Source organism: Dermacentor silvarum, chromosome 5, assembly GCF_013339745.2.
Source record: "Dermacentor silvarum isolate Dsil-2018 chromosome 5, BIME_Dsil_1.4, whole genome shotgun sequence".
Classification (NCBI taxonomy): Eukaryota; Metazoa; Arthropoda; class Arachnida; order Ixodida; family Ixodidae; genus Dermacentor; species Dermacentor silvarum.
This window is the reverse complement of record NC_051158.1, coordinates 48,084,160-48,104,036: the sequence shown is the minus strand read 5'-3', so window position 1 is coordinate 48,104,036 and position 19,877 is coordinate 48,084,160. Positions and strand designations below refer to the sequence as shown.

The 19,877-nt window shown below is 50.2% G+C and overlaps 1 protein-coding gene across 1 annotated transcript in view; it reads right to left on the bottom strand.

The window, feature by feature from the left end:
* LOC119453374 (fatty acid synthase-like) overlaps positions 1–19,877 on the bottom strand; it is a 112,142-nt gene that overhangs the window by 6,181 nt on the left and 86,084 nt on the right. Inside the window, 1 exon segment of the mRNA XM_049667927.1 lies at positions 7,198–7,422. Within this exon segment, the coding sequence (XP_049523884.1) occupies positions 7,198–7,422 (225 nt within the window).

Below are 19,877 nucleotides of genomic sequence, written 5' to 3'. Positions count from 1 at the left end.
GTTTTTCATTTAAATAAGAAAGTATTCTCTGATCCTCGCTCACGTACCTACGTTCGCTCACGAACTAAGCACTGCACCGATGCTGAGTAGCCTATGGTTTGCGAGCGCGCGTCGCATAGGCTTTTGCCGTTTTGATCGGCGCAGTCTATGCGAGTAGTACCCTTATTTAAGAACTGACGAAAATGCTTCGCCGCGAAATAGCCTTACATTAGCTACAAATCGTCATGTAAACCACCTATTTTACTTTTTCACGGGAAGCACACATCGTGTGTCTCTTGTTTCTTTTTTTTTCCCTCAGTTTCTTTTTTCGCTACTCGTTATTTGGGACCAAAGAACGCAGTGCTTCTTCTGGGGAGAGCGGCTGTTGTGTACGTGGCAAGCGAAGCATTGTGATTTTCTCTATTCTCAGCAGATATCTTGCGGATCTCAGGTTGTTACGTTATATAGCTGATTTTTTAGACGAATATATTTGTAGCGTGGTGCTCTTAAGCCGATGGTCATTCGTGCTCATTCCCGATCGTAGAGGGTACTGTGACGGTCTTTAAATGCCTGTGCACGGTATGCCCACGTGTAGTAGAGTTAAGGGGCATCATGGGACCAAAATGTTTCGGCGCAAATTTCTGGCATGGTGTCTGTTGCAGCCTGTGCATTTCTTCGAAACGTGTGAAGCGAGGTAATACAGCATTACTTCTGCGAAAATTTATTTTTAAGCACTGTAATGGGTTCTCTGTATTTACAAGGCAACTTTTCATATCAATAATCACTTTTGTTATTTTACTTGTACTTAGAAACACTTTGAGGAGGACCAGTACGAGGGAAATCGACAGGATGGGCGCCGTCTGTTAAAGTCAACAGCCCTACATCATCATGGACTATATTTTCGAAGTGAAAAACATTGCTAATCTGTATTTGACTGTCTTAGTTTCGTTTACGGTTTTCGTACGCGATATGCATGCAGTGTTGTTTATTTTTTAAATGTAGTTATCAGTGTTCTAATGGTTATTTATAAAATGTTCTGTACTCGCCATCGATGTATTTGGCTGATGCGACGTATTCGATGGTAGTTGATGTATTCTGGCTGGATATCTTGATTAATATTACCCGCGGTTGCGTTTTCTTGTTTGCATTCTTGTTTTCGATTTATATTGCGTGTAATAAGGTTGACGTACTCACTTGAACCCCCCCCCCCCATGTAATGAATAAATTAAAAAAACTCTCACTATCTCGAATTAAGTGTCGAGCCTACCTTGCGAATTTTTTTTTTTGATCTCGTCCTTCAACATAAGCTTCAGGCGCCACACAGTACATATATTTTTCATGTACATATCTCTTTCATGATTGATTGTACTAGACATTATAAGTAAATGTATTTTGTGCATCGTTTGGTTTCTTGTGTGTACTACGCAAGATTGACACAGACGAGTTACGTTACATGTTTCTCTACAGCACTAACTAAACCTTATTTTCACATCGCAGTTATTTTTACACCAGCTTAATCCTGTCAGCACACAGTTTTGTGGACAAAAAAAAAGCAAAATTGCGCGTAGATATCGTCAACTAATTGCAACGAACGCGAAGAGCACGCGCAACGCAAGGGAAACTAACCGCCGTGGCCGAGTGGGTGGCTACGGTAAAGGAGGCGTGACGTGTAAACCAAAATACAACAGCGAAAAAGAAAAACTTCCACACACAGGGGGTCGCAAACCTTATATACCAAGCATCGAAGCACAAGAAAAAATAGTGCGTATTTCTAACATACACACGGCATATTAAATGTAAATTGAATTAGGCAACTTGGGGCATGTTCCCGGCGCCATACATTTACGTCTTGGACCTTCGACGAGTTAACGGCTATTGGTTATAAAGATGTGCAGATGCGATACAGATAAGAAAATCCTCATCAAGGCAAAGCACTTGGAAGTGCGCCGCGAGTAACACTATTTATGAACGCAAGCGTAGCTGAGTCTCAGCTCGTGTGACTCAATATGGCGGCGCCAGCGGGGTTGTCTCCACCCTGGACGGCGGCGCTGGGCATCGAGGCACCCTAACTACGGATAAAACCCCTTGATGTTAGAAAGTAGCGACACGCTTTGATCTACGCCGCAACACCCTCGCAGGCGCGGTCAACCTCCTCCTTTTCTCCCCCTCTTTCGCGGAGGCAGCGCATCCGCCACGCTGAATGGCTGCGGCGCGCGAGACTACCCCGTCAGGTGACCGTGACGTCACGAAAACGGCGCGAAACTTGCTTTCGCGCGCCTTTAGTTTCTCCCGCCCGTCATGCGCAGTCCAAGTGGTGGTCGCCCTGCCGCTCCGAACGTGTGCTTCCCAAGTTTTTCCATCCTTTCGTAGGAATCTGAGATTCGTTCTCCGTGAAAATGCCTCGCTGCTGCGCGTTTCAATGCAGCAGCAGGACAGAGAAAGGGCAAGCCTTATTTATATCCCCCGAGGAGAACGGAATGTCGTTCGTCGGAAGCAGTGGCTCCAAAACATCAGGAGAAGGGATTTCGTCCCTTCCAAGCACGCCGTTCTTTGCGAGGTGAATGTTGCAGCTTTCCTCATATTTGTGGATGAAGTTGCATGGAGATTTTAATGCTCTTCGCCATAGCCGGGCTCTTCGTTCAGTTCACTACAGAGCACCGATAACTCTGGACATAGTTTTTTTTTAAGTGAGTCGGCTGAAATTTTCGTTGACTCTTCGAGCCGTGACAAAGCTTTTTTTTTTGTTTTCGCGCGTGCGTTAGTTTTCAAATGTATGTAATTTGTGAGTTAATGTCTGTAACTCATATTTTGTAGTTGTGTGCGTGTGTGTGTGTGCGTGTTTGTGTATGTGTGTGCGTGTATGTGTGTGCATGTATGTGTTTGCGCGCGTGTGTGTGTGCGTGTGATCCTTGTACCTGATACTTGTGAAGCCAAGGAACTATTTTACTCTTATTGCGTGCTTATTGTATCTTTGCAAAGTTTCAATACTGCGAGCATATTTTTTTCTTTGCGTACTTTATGTTGCGAAGGCATGAACCGCAATATATAGGTAGATAAGCGGTATTATGTATTATGTATTATTCGCGCATGCTCATTAAGTACAAGCCACGCGCTTCTGATAATCTCCCTCAATTCTGATAAACTTGACATCTTGAAGTCTGTAAGTTAATTATCAAGTGCCAGTCTTAGCAGTTTCCGTGTAAGTAATCAGCCTTTTTTTGTTTTTTTTTTTTTTAGAGAGAGACTTAGGTTAGTCCCAGAGGTGATGGAATGTAATTTCTCGTCGGTTCATAGTGACGGAATACAGGCGCGTGTGTAAAGTTCTATGTTGGCTGTTTCGCAAACACAGCACGTATTTTGCACAGTGGCATTGGTACAAAGGCTTTTGACCCACTCATTTTGGCGAATTCACTTTAAGTAAACTATCACATTTCTTCTTGGTTACCTTCTCTGAGCCTTTTAAGAGCGAAGATTGTGAACCAAATTCTCGTTTATACTGTACGCTGCTTATATTGTATGCACCCAATACACCTCCGCGTTACGGACAACCCAAGTGGCGACGTAGAGGTAAACAGCTCAGCCACTGCTTGGTACTCATTTTTCGGAGAGCTTCCGCTTGTATTTATCGAAGCGTCCTCAAAAAAAAATGTCACGACGTTCTATCGGAAACGTTCTTCCGTCATGACAGTTTCACAAGGGATAAATAAATTCCCATACAACGCTTCAAAGGGCCGAATAAACAAGCGCGCGCATTGATTCTAATGCGGCTACAGCGAGCCACTGGAGGGTTCAGCGCCGCGCCGGCCCGGTGAGGGGGAGAAATCCGAGGAGAATTGAGGAGGAAAGCGCGCGCGCGGGGAAGAGTGTCGCTACTTTCTAACATCAAGGGGCTTTAACTACGGATCGGAGGCTCCAACGCGGTGTAGCCATATAAAAATAAAACGCCGGCAGACCCCACGCCCTGTGGGAATCGATGTTGTACAAACCAGGGTGCTGGGAGCCTACCAAGTTAACGAAACGACCATCTGAGCACCAAGACGTAGACGGCTTTTTCATGACCTACAGACACGCATGTCATGAGCTTCACGTCAAGAGTCCTCAGGAGTTCCTTTAGCAACACCTAGGAGACCTCAAGGCGAAAGCCTTAGCCATGCTCATGACTATGACTTCAACCATTGACCTTTAGCCTTTTCTTTCACTTAGTACCACATCCGAACCCATTCCATTGGTTTTTGAGTGTTAATCTTTTTTTTCGCTGAGTCAGTGTCATTTTTTCTGAGTCATGGTCATGACTATGCGTTCTACCACCGTCTTTAGTGTTTCCTTCACTTACTACTCACGTCAGAACCCATATCAGTGGTTTCTGAGTGTTATTCTTTCTTCGCTGAGTCATTGTCAGTTTTGCTGAGTCATGCTCATCACTATTTCTTCTACCACCATCCTTTAGTGTTTCCTTCACTTAGGACCCACGTCAGAACCCATTTCAGTGGTTTCTGAGTGTTAATTTTTTTCGCTGGGTCATTGTCGTTTTAGGCGGCTGTTTTATGACCTACATGACAGGCATATCATGACATTCATGTCATTAGCCATCATTTATGGTTGTCATACACTCCTGTCATACTATGCCAATTTTGGTACCTACCAAGTTAACGAAACGACCATGAGAGCACCAAGACGTGGCCAGCTGTTTCATGACCTTCATCAAACACATGTCATGATATTCATGTAATAACATATCATTTATGTTGGTCATACACTCTTGTCATTGTATGCGAATTTCAGTAAAAGCCAAGTTAACGATACGACCGTGAGAGCACCGAGACGTAGGCGGCTAGATAGACAGATACTGTCAAAGTGACAATTGTTCGCCAAAAAATGCTTCGCATTTAAAAAGAACTAAGTTCAGCTTCGTGCATATAGTTTCATACAATAATTAATCGTAAATAGATGTGTCCGACGGCAGGATTCGAGCCCAGGACCTCTAGTACAGAAGCCAGATATGGAAACCATTACTCCATGGACCCTTCTTTTCCCTAATTTTTTTATTTATTATTTTTAGCCGCGTGTCGATGCATGTGTCCGTGGAGTAGAAATTACTCCACGGACACATGCATCGACACGCGGTTTAGAACGCTTTTATCAATTTCTCACGGGCAAGTCAGCGCGTTGCGATGACTGACGCTTTGCGATGCCTGAACGCGTTGCGATTTGGCCCCCTCAACATGCTGAACCACTGCAATTAGTAGCAATTGTGTGTGTTCGCAAGGTATTCTGCACCTACAAAAGTATACATCGCTCCAAAATTTAGGACAGTGAAGGCTGCTAAAGCACATAATCAGCAAATTCACAGCACCGTCTGAATCCACAAGCACCTGCGCTAAGCGCCGCAGAAAGGGAACGACGTCCACGGGCGAATCTCGCTTTGGTCCGACGAGAGACACGCCACCGTGAAGCAGAACGCATTCGCGCGTTCGCAGCGCACGCAGCGAACATTGCCACTCGTATTCCTGAAGCTGAGCACGTCGCAACTCAACTGGCTGCCCAAGACACTACGAAGACGAACCAAAATTCTCGTACCTTAGCCGAAGCGACTCGGTAGCTGGACGCCGCTCGCCAACAGAGCGCCACGCGCCAAGCAAACATGCAACACGGTCGCCGGCCCGCAAATCGCGTGCCTTGCGCTGCAGTGGTCCGTGATTTCACGTAGCAAACATGCAACAGCTTCCATGAAGACACGTTTCACTTTGGTATTCTGCCGAATCCTATGAAAGAGGTATCAACCATATTTTTCCCATCCCTTTATCCACTTCCCCTGTGTAGGATCGCAAATAGAACGCGAATCTAGAAAACCTCCCTGCCTTTCCTTCACTCTTCTCTTCACCTCTTTCACAATTACAAGTAGAGAAATAATGTACTGTTTACAGTACATTGTAACGTCTACAAGTGATAGTTTCTGTTGGCTGCCCAGCAAGGAGAGGGGCAGAGGAGGAAGATGAAAGGGTGGAGGTAGTAGAAAGACAAATACAGAGTATATAACAGAAAGGAACTAAACCGCGTACAAAATATGGCGTTAGCAACGACAGCAGGTAGCGCTCTAGTGACACCTATTCTTACAAACGCCGCTTTTTTACGAACCGCTTTGTGAATAGCATTACCCGCCGTGATGGCTTACTCGGTACGGCATTGCCCTACTAAGCACGAGGTAGCGAGATCAACGATGTAGCTCAGTCAAATACTATTCTGACGATCAAATCCCGGGCCGCAGCAGCAGCATTTCGATGGGAGCGAAATGCAAGAACGCCTGTCTACAGTGAATTGGTCGCAACTGAACGAACAAATCAAAATGAAATCTCAGTGCCCCACTACGGCGTGCCTCATAATTAAATCATGGTTTTGGCACGCAAAAGCTCAGAATTTATTCAAGCGAAGCTTGTATTCGCTAGCCTGCGCCGGCGATGTAACGCTAATACTACTATGGCTCATACCCGCATTGGATATGCGGGTGTGAGCGAGGGACAAGAAATAACGAAAGACAGAAGCAAGGCAAGAAAGAAAGAAATAAGAAAGAAAGAAAGAGCAGGTGCGGGGAACGCTGCGCCGGCGCCGGATCACGTGACGCGCTCGACCAATCAGGGTCGTTTGGAGTGTCGTGGGAAGGGAAAGGGAAGGTAAGGGAGTTGGCGTGCGCTCCGCCTTGCTTCCCTCGCCACAGATCACTTTCGGCGTCCGCAGGGAAGGCCTCGCGTGGTGCGTTCCGCCGAGGAGCAGGCTGCGTTTGAGCAACGGCTTAGCGAACTCGCTGGGGAAAGGGCTAGTCGTCGACGTGCCGATTCTAGCGTGAGGGCTTCCGAAGGCCATGCGAAATCCCAAGTTACTGACCCCGAGTTGCGGGAGCGCGATGTTGAGGCCTAACGTCAGCGAAGAGCCGCCTACCAAGCGAAGAGCCGTTTAGGGCAAACGACGCGGAACGCCTGAGACAGTGTCGCCTTGCCACAAGCTTCGCTTACCCCCATTTTCTCAACAGGGCAAGGGCGTTGAATTTTTTAATAACGTCCCATCTGCGCGACAGTTCAGCGTTCCCATGCGGCGAGTACCTCATGCTGTGCATGTTTTGTGCACTTCTCTTGGTCCTCGTTTTTTTTTTTTTTGTCAGCGCTGCATGAGCCTCGGGGTGAATACGCATTCCAACTAGCTCTTTTTTTATTTCTAGACGAATACCTCGCTCATGGTCCGTCATTTGTGACGCCGCGGTGCTGCTCCCTCCATCAGTTCTGTTGTTCATCTCTCGAAGCTCGCTAACGGTGAGCTGCCGGATCTCCGGAATGGACAGCACGAAGTCGTAGTCTCGCTCCAGGGTCTGCTGCACCTCGACGCCCATCAGTGAGTCCATGCCCAGATCGCCGAGGCTTGAGTTCGGGTCGAGGCTTGACGCGTCCTTCACACCTGCCGGATTCATGCGTCCAAACACCGTTTTCATAAGGTATATGATGCTTTAACGAAACTTCGTGAATAGTTTTGAACATGCATGATCGGGTTCTTTGGTGTATCTGCTGTTCGTTAGTGTGATCAGCAGAAATTTAACCCGACACCAGGAGTGCGATCTTGTACGCGTTCCAAAATGGAACGGAGGCAGTGCGTTCCATCGAGCCGAACACGATTGGTCAATTCGATCATCATGGTTCAAATTGACCAATTGTGTGCGGCTCGATGGAACGGACCGCCTCCGTTCCATTTGGGAACGCGTACAAGATCGCGCCCCAGAGGTAGCATGTCAAGCAACCATACTACAGTGTACTAGAAGTACACTGTAACCATACTGGCTCGCATATCCCTCAATTAAATTAGCATTTCCTGTAGAACTAATTACACTTACTCCCCACTACCTTGATATTTTACACTGATGGACAATCTCTCATAGCGGTGTTGTATTTGGTACATGTGCGCAATGCTTCTGTTCGTAATCGATAAATGAACACACAAATTTGCGCGAAAGAAGCCCATCTGACATTGGCTATTACGTGAAACATGTTGCGGATTTCACAGTGAGTTTAAAATTTTTTTAGGGCATGATGATCTGAATGGGGGGGAGGGGAGGGGGGAGGGCATGTTCAATAACAATCCTCCTGGATTTCCGTAAACTAGTCTCACGGAATATCACACAAGTACGCGATGCAGGTTGTAAAGCCTGGCTTTAAAGCATGGCTTTAATTACTGTAGTTAACGAACATGGGTCGACGTTTCGTTTCCAAATATAAATAAAAATGACCTATCGACCTATATTTGTGAACAAAGCTAGCAATATAGCGAGCTGATGGAGTTTCTTCGTCCCGCCTATATGATGGAATAAATAAAGCCAGTCTCGATATTGCCCAGAGTGGCTATGGGTCGACCTATACTGCAATTATCTTGTTTATTTCTTGGCGAGTTGAGTATGTAGGGGTCCGCCAATTGGAGTATATACTGCATATGCCCTTATTATCAACAGGAATTAAACAACTTTCGAAGAAACCTATCTTGGGGACTGTAAACGCCATAGTGAAATAAGACAAGCATGAAATAAATACGAAAGCGGAAAAAGCACAACAGTTGATAAGAACTTGAAAAATAAATTATACAGGGAAAGGTACAAACTGTTTTAGTTCAGAAGAAGACAACTGACTACGAGAAAGTAGACAGAAAATACAATCACAACACATTTTACAAGTACGTGCTAGTATCCTCCTGTGACGAAACATTGTCATCCTACATCTGCGAGATTTCCTAACATCACAATAAATTTAAACAGCTGCGATTCGTTTTCCTTCAATTAGTTCCCATTACTTGAAGGGATAAACCTAATGTGATGGGCCTTCAATATCTTAAATTACAATTCACATATAAGAGATTGAACAGTGGATGCCTACTGCTTAAGTTCGAGCACTTGTTATCCTTACATATGCCCCGTAAATAGTGTACAGAAGCGCTAAATTTCGCTCCTATCCGAACGGGCTTGCCACCGGCAAGCAATGTGCACTTGTTACCTTACATCTTGCACGGTAGCAGAGCGCGACATTACTAATAACGGCTCAGTCACCGAAACAAGTTTCTACTAATTAGAATACGGCCCGTTATTTTTCCCGTACAGCACATATCAAAAGGCACCCGTGTTCTAGCTACGTCGACCCGCCACGGTAGATAAGTGGCTATGGTGTCTCACTGCTGAGCTCGGAGTCTCAGGTAAGATCCCGGCCGTGGCGGCCCCATTTCGATGGGTGTGAAATGCAAAATTGCTCATGTACTTGGATTTAGATGCAGGTGATAGAACACCAAGCGGTCAAAATTAATCCCGTGCTCCTCAGTACAGCGTACCTCATAATCGCAACAAGGTTTTGACACGTAAAACCCCAGAATTTCTTTTTTAAAGCGAAGCTTTCACTGCGAATAATACCGGACTCTCCTGACCATGGCTGCCCCCTGCTGCTGCTGTCTCGCCGAACAGCACACACTCGGCTGCGGGACGGCGGCGCCATCTTGGAGCGATGGCTCACACTACTTCGCCCGCAGCATGGCCTCTGCGATTAGCTCCGGCAGCAGCAGCTGATCGCAGAGGCCACGCCCGCAGCAGTAGAAGGTAGAGGTGGGAAAACCGGCCTGCACATGCGGGTTGTTGGCCGCTGGTGGAGAGGGCGAGCGCGCCGAAACTCGGAGAACCGCGATGAGACCGGAGAGAGGGCACCGGAAGAGATGGCTTCATGCTGCGAATGCGTTGTGCCACCTGGCAACCACGTGGACGGTCGCATCTACGCTTCCAAGGGGAGGTCAGCTTGCCTATTCCAAAGATCTGCGCTTCATAATAAAGCCAGCTTACCTCTTTCAATCCCTGTAACGCTGGTTGCGTTCAAATGTGCATTGCATTGCAGAGCTCCTCGTTCGGGACATCGTTGAGCCAGATGAGAAGGTGTGCGTGAGCACTGCCTCGTACACTTCCATGTATATGCGTGTAGATTTCAAGAAAGCACGTTATATCTGCTGCATAATTTAATGCGCATTATATGGCTCATGGAACGGAAAATCCGGTGGAGTCCCCGGAGATAGTACAAAAAGCCACGTGGTCACAGCCGATTATCGGAAGGCGCGCGCCGTGTGGGTGCTGGGTTCCTTGAAGCCCCATCAGATGGCGCTCACCTCCGCGCATCCGCGGAGGTTAGCGCCATCTGATGGTGCTTCTAATTTTTCCTTCTAATTTCTAATTTCTAAAGAAATTAGAAGGGAAAATCTGTAAGATAACACAAAGGGCAGTGCCTTGCTATTTGAGGCTCGAGCTGGTTGCCTAAGGACGAAAACATATTGGAACAAATATTCGGAACTAGATGAGACATGTGTATGCTTCAGTAAAGATCCAGAAACCACTCAGCACATCCTGATGGAATGCGACGGGATTCACCCAGCGAGAACCGTAGGTAACGTGCAACTCCCAGAAGCACTTGGGTTTAAAGTGGAAGGAAACATAAACAGATCAGCCGTAGAGATCAGCAAGAGACGATTAGAGACGATTAGGTAGAAAAAAATTGTGGTTGATCCCTCTTATATAGGAATCGGTATAGAACACGAAAGTGAAACGTGTCTTCACAGAAGTAGTGTAATGTTTATTGCACATTGATATGTCGAGAACCGAGGGGTCGCAGCGGAGCGCCAGAACAAGAGGACCAGCTTAGCAGGCTTTCAGAACGGACTAGCGCGTGCCGTGCTTGCGCCGCTGGCACGCGCCGCCCAACTTTATTTTTCTCGTCTGTCGCAGCCGGCCCCAAGGCGCCGGCCGAGAACGCTGACCTTAGCGTTCGCGCTTAGCAGCGTCGGTGGGCGCTACAAGGCCCCCCGCCTAGACGGAACGGCGAAATGGACTCGTCGACGAGGCAGAGATGGGGCTGTCTTGGTGTCGAGCATATCGACGGGTGCGCCAGCGACATCCGCGGGGAGCTCCTTGGGAGGCGTTTCGACGTAGGCTGGTTTGAGGCGGTCCAGCGAAACGACTTCTTCGCGGCCATTCAATAGAATGGTGGCGGACTTCTGGGTCTTGTGGAGGACACGGTATGGTCCGTCGTAGGAGGGTGTAAGAGGAGCCTTGATAGCGTCTCGTCGGAGGAAGACGTGGGACGAGGACTCAAGGTCCGGGTGGACAAAGATGCTGTGGTCCGATGACCGAGGTGGTACGGGGCGTAGGTGCTGAATGCAGTCCTGTAGGCGTTGGAGGTACTGTAGCGGCTGGGGCGAGGGGGCCGAAGAAACGAACAAGTCTCCAGGAAGCCGCAGGGGTGCACCGTAGACGAGTTCGGCCGCTGAACAGCCAAGGTCGCGACGAAGGACGGCACGTAGGCCGAGAAGCACCATAGGAAGGTGGTCGACCCAGTGCTCTCGATCCAGGCGCGCAGTGAGTGCAGCCTTGAGCTGGCGATGGAGCCGCTCAACCATGCCGTTGGCACAGGGATGATATGCAGTGGTACGGCAGTGCTTAGTGCCAAGCAGGCGGTTGAGTGAAGTCAAAAGTGTGCAGTCAAATTGCCGGCCGCGATCAGTTGTCACGATGCTGGGGCAGCCGAAGCGGGAAACCCATGCTGAAACGAAGGCTTTGGCGACCGTTTCTGCAGTGATGGGCACGGGCACGGCTTCGGGCCAACGGGTGAAGCGGTCGATCATTGTCAGAATGTAGCGACAGCCGTGAGAGTGAGGAAGTGGTCCCACCAAATCAAGATGGACGTGGTCAAAACGGCAGCCAGGGGGCAAGAACGACTGTGTGGGAGTCTTCGTGTGGCGGGTCACTTTGGCGGTCTGGCATGCGAGGCATGAGCGGGCCCACTGGCGAACATCGGTGTTGATGCTTGGCCAGACATACCGCTGTGTAACGAGGCGCTGCGTGGCTCGGACGCTGGGATGGCAGATGTCATGAAGTGATTGGAACACCGCACGACGGAAGGCAGTCGGAATGAAGGGGCGAGGTGTAGCCGCTGACATGTCGCACCAGAGGGAGCCAGGCACAAACGGGTGAGGAACGAGTTGTAGACGGAGGGAACGGGGATGGTCACGCAGCGCTTGCAGCTCGGGGTCTTCCATCTGCGCACGAGCTAGACCCTCCCAATCCACAGTCGATGTAGAAGTGCCGAGGGAGGTGATGCGTGAAAGTGCGTCAGCTGCCTCGTTGTCGGTGCCTTTGATGTGCCGGATATCCGTGGTGAACTCCGATATATAGGCCAGTTGACGAACTTCACGTGAGACGTACTTGGAACAGTTTGTACGGAAGACATACACCAGAGGCTTATGATCAGTTAGAATATAGAATGGCTGGCCCTCCAAGAAGTGCCGAAAGTGCTGGATGGTGGAGTAGATGGCGAGCAGCTCGCGGCCAAAAACGCTGTAGCGAGTCTCGGCAGGTTGGAGCTTCCGAGAGAAGAAACCCAGTGGGCGCCACTCGGAGTTGATTTTCTGCTGGAGAACAGCGCCAATGGCCACACTGGAAGCATCCACCATGATGCGGGTTGGCACGTTAGTTCTCGGGTGTACGAGAAGTACCGCATCGGCAACGGCTTGTTTAGCAGCCCTGAAAGCAGCGTCAGCTTCGGGAGACCAGGAAATCGCAGATGAGGAGCCCTTGGTCGTGCGAAGAAGGTTAGTCAGTGGGTGTAGAAGCTCAGCGCAGTGCGGAATGAAACGTCGGGAGAAATTCACTAGGCCGAGGAACTCACGCAGCTGGCGTAGGGTAGTGGGTGCTGGGAAGTCTTTCACGGCCTGGACGTGAGAGGGCAACGGACGAATTCCCAGCTCCGAGATGTGGTGGCCCAGAAACTCGAGCTCGGAAGATCCAAATACGCATTTCTGGGGGTTGACAACCAGGCCAAATTGTTGAAGGCGTTGAAAGAGTTCCCGGAGGTGACGCTCATGATCTTGTGGATTGGGACTCGCGACGAGGATGTCGTCGATGTAGGCAAATACAGCCGGGAGGCCGCGCGTTACCTCGGCAATGAATCGTTGGAACGTTTGAGCTGCGTTGCGTAACCCAAAGGGCATGCGCACAAACTCAAACAGGCCGAAGGGTGTAGTAATGGCTGTCTTCGGGATATCGGCCGGCTCAACGGGGATTTGGTGATAGGCCTTGACAAGGTCCACCTTACTAAAGATTTTGCATCCCTCCAAATGGCCTGTAAAATCTTGGATGTGTGGAAGGGGGTAGCTATCGTGGACCGTGTGAGCGTTGAGTGCCCGGTAGTCACCGCACGGACGCCAGTCACCCGGTTCTTTCTTGGGCACCAGATGAAGCGGGGAGGCCCAACTGCTGGACGACGGGCGAATAATACCTAGCTGGAGCATGTGCTCGAATTCCCGTTTAGCAATGTCCAGACGCTCACCGAAGAGGCGGCGCGGACGGGCTGCGACAGGTGGACCACGTGTGACAATGACGCTGTGCTTGGGAGGCTGATTTAAATTGCAGGGCCTTGTCACCTCAGGGAAGTCTTCGAGGATACGAGCATACGGGCATGTTGGGATCAGCGTGCGGATGCCGGTGGGAGCGACAGCCGACAGAACGCCAGGGATCGAGAGGCGCGTCTTGCTGTCAATCAGGCGATGGCGGCGCATGCTGACGTCAAGGTCGAAATGAGTCAGGAAGTCGGAACCGAGGATAGGCTGATGGACGTCGGCTACGATGAAGACCCACCGGAATGTGCGCCGCAGGCCTAGGTCGAGAGTGAGGGACCGCAGACCATACGTGGCGATGGAAGTAGAGTTTGCCGCGCGGAGTGTAGGTCCAGGTGACTTAGAAGCGCGGTCACGCTTGGAGGACGGCAGTACACTGACCTCGGCACCCGTGTCTACAAGGAACCGCAGGCCGGAAATGCGATCCATGACTATGAAAAGGCGGCCGGGTTGTAAGGCGAGGTCACATGCCGCCGTCAGTGATCTCGCGGTGCGTTTCCCGACCATTCGCATGGGGACTTGCACTGACGGGCGCGGTGCTGGAAAGTGCGATGGTACCAGCAGATAGGCGAGCGTCGAGGACTGCGCGAGCGGCGACTGGTCGAGGAAGAAGGACGGCGGCTGGGACATGAGGTGGAGCCGCGCTCGTCATGGGAGGACGTCCGAAGGGCGTCGATGGAAACGGCTAGCTGGTCGATCCGGGACTCTAAGCGGGCCATGGTTGAGGACTGTGGCGTTGAAGAGAGGGCGGCGACTGAAGGAGAAGTCGCGTCGTGGATTCGATCAGCGAGTCGGGCGAGGCGGTCGAGGGACAAGTCCTCTGTAGTGGCCAAGACAAGGCGGGTGGACTGTGGTAAGCACTGCAGGAAGAGCTCCCTCAACAGCGCACTGTTCGAGTCGACGTTGCTTGTGCCCAGGAGCTGTCGCATGCTGTTGAGCAGCTGGGAAGGGCGGCGATCTCCAAGGTCCTCGGAGGTAAGCAGCTGCTGGATGCGCGCGCTCTCAGACGCCGTGGTACGTTCTAAAATGCTCTGCTTCAGTTGCTGGTATGGGGCATCACTCAAAGGTGCAGCGATAACGTCCGCCACTTCCTGAGCCACCTCAGGAGACAGGTTGCAAAGCAAGTGGCGAAACCGCGAAGTCTCCGAGGTGATGTTGTGCAGATCGAAGGTGGCTTCGACCTGGGTGAACCAAACCTGCGGGTTGTGGCGCCAGAACGTGGGCAGGCGGAGCTGTAGAGCTGCGACGTCCCGTGGGCGCGAGGTAGCGTCAGGCGGGAGGTTGCCTGAGGGCGGGAGGTTGCTGGGGTCGGTCATTTCTTAGGCCGGAGTCACCACTGTCGAGAACCGAGGGGTCGCAGCGGAGCGCCAGAACAAGAGGACCAGCTTAGCAGGCTTTCAGAACGGACTAGCGCGTGCCGTGCTTGCGCCGCTGGCACGCGCCGCCCAACTTTATTTTTCTCGTCTGTCGCAGCCGGCCCCAAGGCGCCGGCCGAGAACGCTGACCTTAGCGTTCGCGCTTAGCAGCGTCGGTGGGCGCTACAGATATATAATGTCTATTGGTGTTTTGTGGCTAAAGCGCCCTTAGGCGTTGATGCACCCACGCTGACGCCTGGTGGCACGTCTCCTCCATCACGACTACCAACGTCGATGACCATGAGCAACCGTCGTGCATATGGAAGCTGCACTACGCTGCACACGCTAGCACAACGCGAAAGACGAAGCACGTAACTGACACACTAATACAACGCGCAAGACAAAGCACGTAACTGAATCGTCACCGAGTCAAATCAGCGCGTACAGCGCGTCGTAATTGCAGCCTCCGCGATCAACTTCAGAAACATTTTCAGAGCTAATTGCGGAGGCCACGCTCCGCTGTGCTGAGTACGGTGAACGCCACCTAGGTGGCGTTGGTAGTGCTTCTTGATGCCAGCGTCCCTTCGAATGCTGTCATCGAGGCGTCGTAGTGCTGAGACCACCGAAGCGTTCACTGTCGGTGCGCGTTAGTGTCATAATGCAGTACTTCTCTTTTCTGCTCGTAGGCGGCGGCACCGCCCCGAGCAAGAGCGCGGGTACACGGAGGAGTGTTAGATATATAAGGCGCGTCTGTGTAGCTCTCTGCAAATGCGTTTGTGGCGCAATGGGTTAAACGCTCGGCGATCTATCGTCGCGGACCGAGAGGTCGTGGGTTCGATTTCCAAATTTTGCATGTTTGTGGAACTTTTTCTTCTGGTTTCTTTCTTTGTATTATGTTCTATGACGTATTTCCGTGACGGAAATACGTCAGTGAAGTCTTGGTGGACCCCGGCATAAAACACTTTCGTGTTAAAAAGCAGGGAAAAGATGGATACGACCTGATCTCTTAAAATCCTAGGCAGCGGTACAAGGTAATTTTTTGAAAAAGAAAAATAATAATGAGAAGTATAAAAAATGCTAGATAAAGAACATGTATAGTCATCATCATCATCATCATCATCAGCCTATATTTATGTCCACTGCAGGACGAAGGCCTCTCCCTGCGATCTCCAATTACCCCTGTCTTGCGCTAGCGTATTCCAACCTGCGCCTGCGAATTTCCTAACCTCATCATCCCACCTGACTTTCTGCCGTCCTCGACTGCGCTTCCCTTCTCTTGGTATCCATTCTGTAACCCTAATGGTCCACCGGTTATCCATCCTACGCATTACATGGCCTGCCCAGCTCCATTTCTTCCGCTTAATGTCAACTAGAATATCGTCTACCCCCGTTTGTTCTCTGATCCACACCGCTCTCTTCCTGTCTCTTAACGTTACTCCTAAGATTTTTCGTTCCATTGCTCTTTGTGCGGTCCTTAACTTGTTCTCGAGCTTCTTTGTTAACCTCCAAGTTTCTGCCCCGTATGTTAGCACCGGTAGAATGCAATGATTGTACACTTTTCTTTTCAACGACAGCGGTAAGCTCCCAGTCAGGATTTGGCAATGCCTGCCGTATGCACTCCAACCTAATTTTATTCTTCTGTAAATTTCTTTCTCATGATCAGGGTCCCCTGTGAGTAATTGACCTAGATAAACATATTCCTTTACAGATTCTAGAGGCTGACTGGCGATCCTGAATTCTTGTTCGCTTGCCAGGCTATTGAACATTATCTTTGTCTTCTGCATATTCATCTTCAACCCAATTCTTGCACTTTCTCGATGAAGGTCCTCAATCATTTGTTGTAATTCCTCTCCATTGTTGCTCAATAGGACAATGTCATCTGCGAACCGAAGGTTGTTGAGATATTCGCCATCGATCCTCACTCCTAATTCTTCCCAGTCTAAGAGCTTGAATACTTCTTCTAAGCATGCAGTAAATAGCATTGGAGAGATTGTGTCTCCTTGCCTGACCCCTTTCTTGATAGGTATCTTTCTACTTTTCTTGTGGAGAACCAAGGTAGCTGTGGAATCCTTGTAGATATTTGCCAAGATATTCACGTATGCCTCCTCCACTCCTTGATTACGCTTTGAAGAGAGAGAGAGCGAAATTAGTCAAGAGGAAACAGGCCAACCTAGAGGCAGTAAGGGTAAAAGCAGACCAATTCAGGCTGGTGCTCGCAAACAAATATGCAGCTTTAGAACAGGAAGATGAAGATAACATAGAGATAATGAACGAAACCGTAACTAGGCTGATCTCAGAAGCAGCAATTGAAGTGGGAGGTAAAGCACCAAAGCAACCTGTAGGGAAGCTCTCCCAAGAAACAAAGGACCTAATAAAGAAACGACAAAACATGAAAGTGTCCAACTCAAGAGATCAGATAGAATTCGCTGAACTGTCAAAACTGATCAACAAGAAGAAAGTAAGGGATATTCGAAATTATAACGTGGGAAAAATTGAGGAAGCCGTAAAATATGGACGCAGCATGAAATCAGTAAGAAGAAAACTAGGCATAGGACAAGGCAAGATGTATGCACTGAAAGATAAGCATAGTAATATCATCAGCAATTTCGATGACATAGTAAAAGCAGCAGAAGAATTCTATACTGACCTGTACAGTAGCCAAAACAACCAAGCTTCTTCCATTCGAAATAGTGATGAACCGGATACAGAAGCTCCTTCTATAACTAGCGATGAAGTTAGAAGGGTCTTGAAAGACATGACCAGGGGAAAAGCGCCTGGAGAAGATGGAATAACAGTAGATTTAATCAAAGATGGAGGAAATATCATGCTTGAAAAGCTTGCGGCCCTTTATACGAAATGCCTCACAACTTCAAGTGTGCCAGAGAGCTGGAAGAACGCCAACATTATACTTATCCATAAGAAGGGAGACGTTAAAGAATTGAAGAATTACAGACCCATTAGCTTGCTTTCAGTATTGTATAAACATGTATAGTATACCTGATTAAATCAAACAGGCTAGGTGACTATTTGTCACCGCCCCGTTTCAAAGGGGATGCCAATAAATCATCATCATGATCACCGCGGCAGCGGGAGCAGCGGCACCGGCAGTGCGAGGGAAAGAAAAGAAATTACACCATCTTCCCGTAGGGGAACCCTGAGTAGTATGCGAAGCAGCCATGGGGTCGACTCAAGGTAGTTTTATCAGCTGTATAAACTTGGACATGCAGCAGTACCAGCAACGCCCGGAACTGTTGTAGACGCCGTCGGCGTTTTGCCCGCGTTCGCATTGAACGCGCGCGGCGTTGGTGACTGTTTCCGGTGCTTCTGGGGCGCCTACCGTCGCGCCTCTAACCTAAGCTGCTTCACATTATTGCGCGCGGGCAGCAGGTGTTGCCATTCATTGCGCAATCCGGAGAGGAGAGGAGCGTCGGAGAGGAGAGGAGGAATGCCGAGAGGACAGGAGATGAGACAAGGAGAGGAGAGGAGGGTAGGAGGATACGCATGCGCAGTAGGAGTGTGGACAACGCACGGCGGAGGGAGGGAGTAACATAGCCCCGACCACAAGATGCTTCGCATCTAAAAAAATGTCACAGTTTCGCCCTAAGGGCGAAGCAATGAATGCGATAGCAACACAGCAATGTCATACGAAGTAAGGTGAGCGGCTTTGGTAGCAACAACACGCAGAACTGTTGTCGACGCCATCGGCGTTTTGCCCGCGTTCGCTCAAAATGCGTGCGGCGTTGGTGACTGTTGCCGGAGCGTCTGATATAAATAGGCACTGCGTGCCGCAGCTAAACGTCACCTCCCTTCCCTCCCCCTCCCCCACGGCCTCTCGCTCGTTGGAAGAAGGCGCGTTTGCTCTACATACATGGTGATTGTGAAGGAGAACAGAGACGCCTACTTCTGCAGCCCTTAAGCGAGCACGGCGCAGAACGCGCGTTTGTTCTCCGCCGTGCGTTCACTCCCCGTGAAAGACGCGCCCCTCGCACCCTTTCACTCGCACATACAGCGTTCGGCGCGCGGCGACGATTTCTTCTCCAAATGACGTCATACGGAACCTCACGGCGACGGCGACGGCGACGGCGACGGCGACAGCGACGGCGACGGCGACGGCGACGCCGACGGCAGGAATCTGCTTTTGAGTGTCCATATAATTGCTATCGCAATAAAAGAACTAGAAAGCTCGCCTTCACGCATAGCGTTCGCCGCAAGCGTTTCCCGGTAAAGATTGCGGTTGCATAAGCTGCAGTTGCCGGGAAACGGCAACGGTGGGGCGGTCCATACAAATTGCCGCGCGTCGCGGTGCTGCCAGTCGGTGTGGTGATTTCGGTGAGTTGTGTCGTGAGCTCCGATGGATAAACCATCGACTTCTGAGTCAGTAGCTGCTCCCGGCTCCTTTGGACGTCAACGCAAGTACGCGAACGAGGCCTAGGCGTCATTGGAGAGACGTCGCAATGATTTCCCCATCTACGTAAGGATAATTCAGTGCCCTTGAATCTTTTTAACAGCGGAACTGTTTAAGCTCTTGGTTAGGCCGCGTAGTGCGAGCAAAAAGCTGCGCCTGGCGATGACGTCACCACGCGCTGCCTAGCAACCACCTTGCGGAGCGGCGTGTGCTTCGCCTCCTCTCCGTGCCGTACACATCTTGCCTTGACATGGGACGTTAAGGAGAGGGAATGAAAGCATGCGCGCGGTGCGCTCTATGCTTGGGAGAGAGAAAGAGAAAATGAGAGCGAGAGAGAGTGAAGGAAATTGTAGCAGCACCAATGAGGCAACGCGCAGAGCTGCTGCCGACGCCATCCACGTTTTCCTGCGTTCGCGCTGAACGCGCGTGGTGCCCATGTCTGCAGCAGGCGCCTCTCGCGGCTGCTCGGCAGTTTTCGACCAATCACGCCCCGGCAAGTGTGGAGGCACAGTTTGGCCGTGGCGTCACCGGGGAGGTAAAGCTCGGAGTCGCCGCGAAGGCGGCAGAACTCTCGTTGGCTCTGTGACGAGTACATGTAGCCTTGACATGGGACGACCAAAGAATATCCGGACACCCGATGATAGAAGCCGCTCATCTTGAAGCGCGTCGCGCGGCGAGGCGAGAATCTGCGCGCC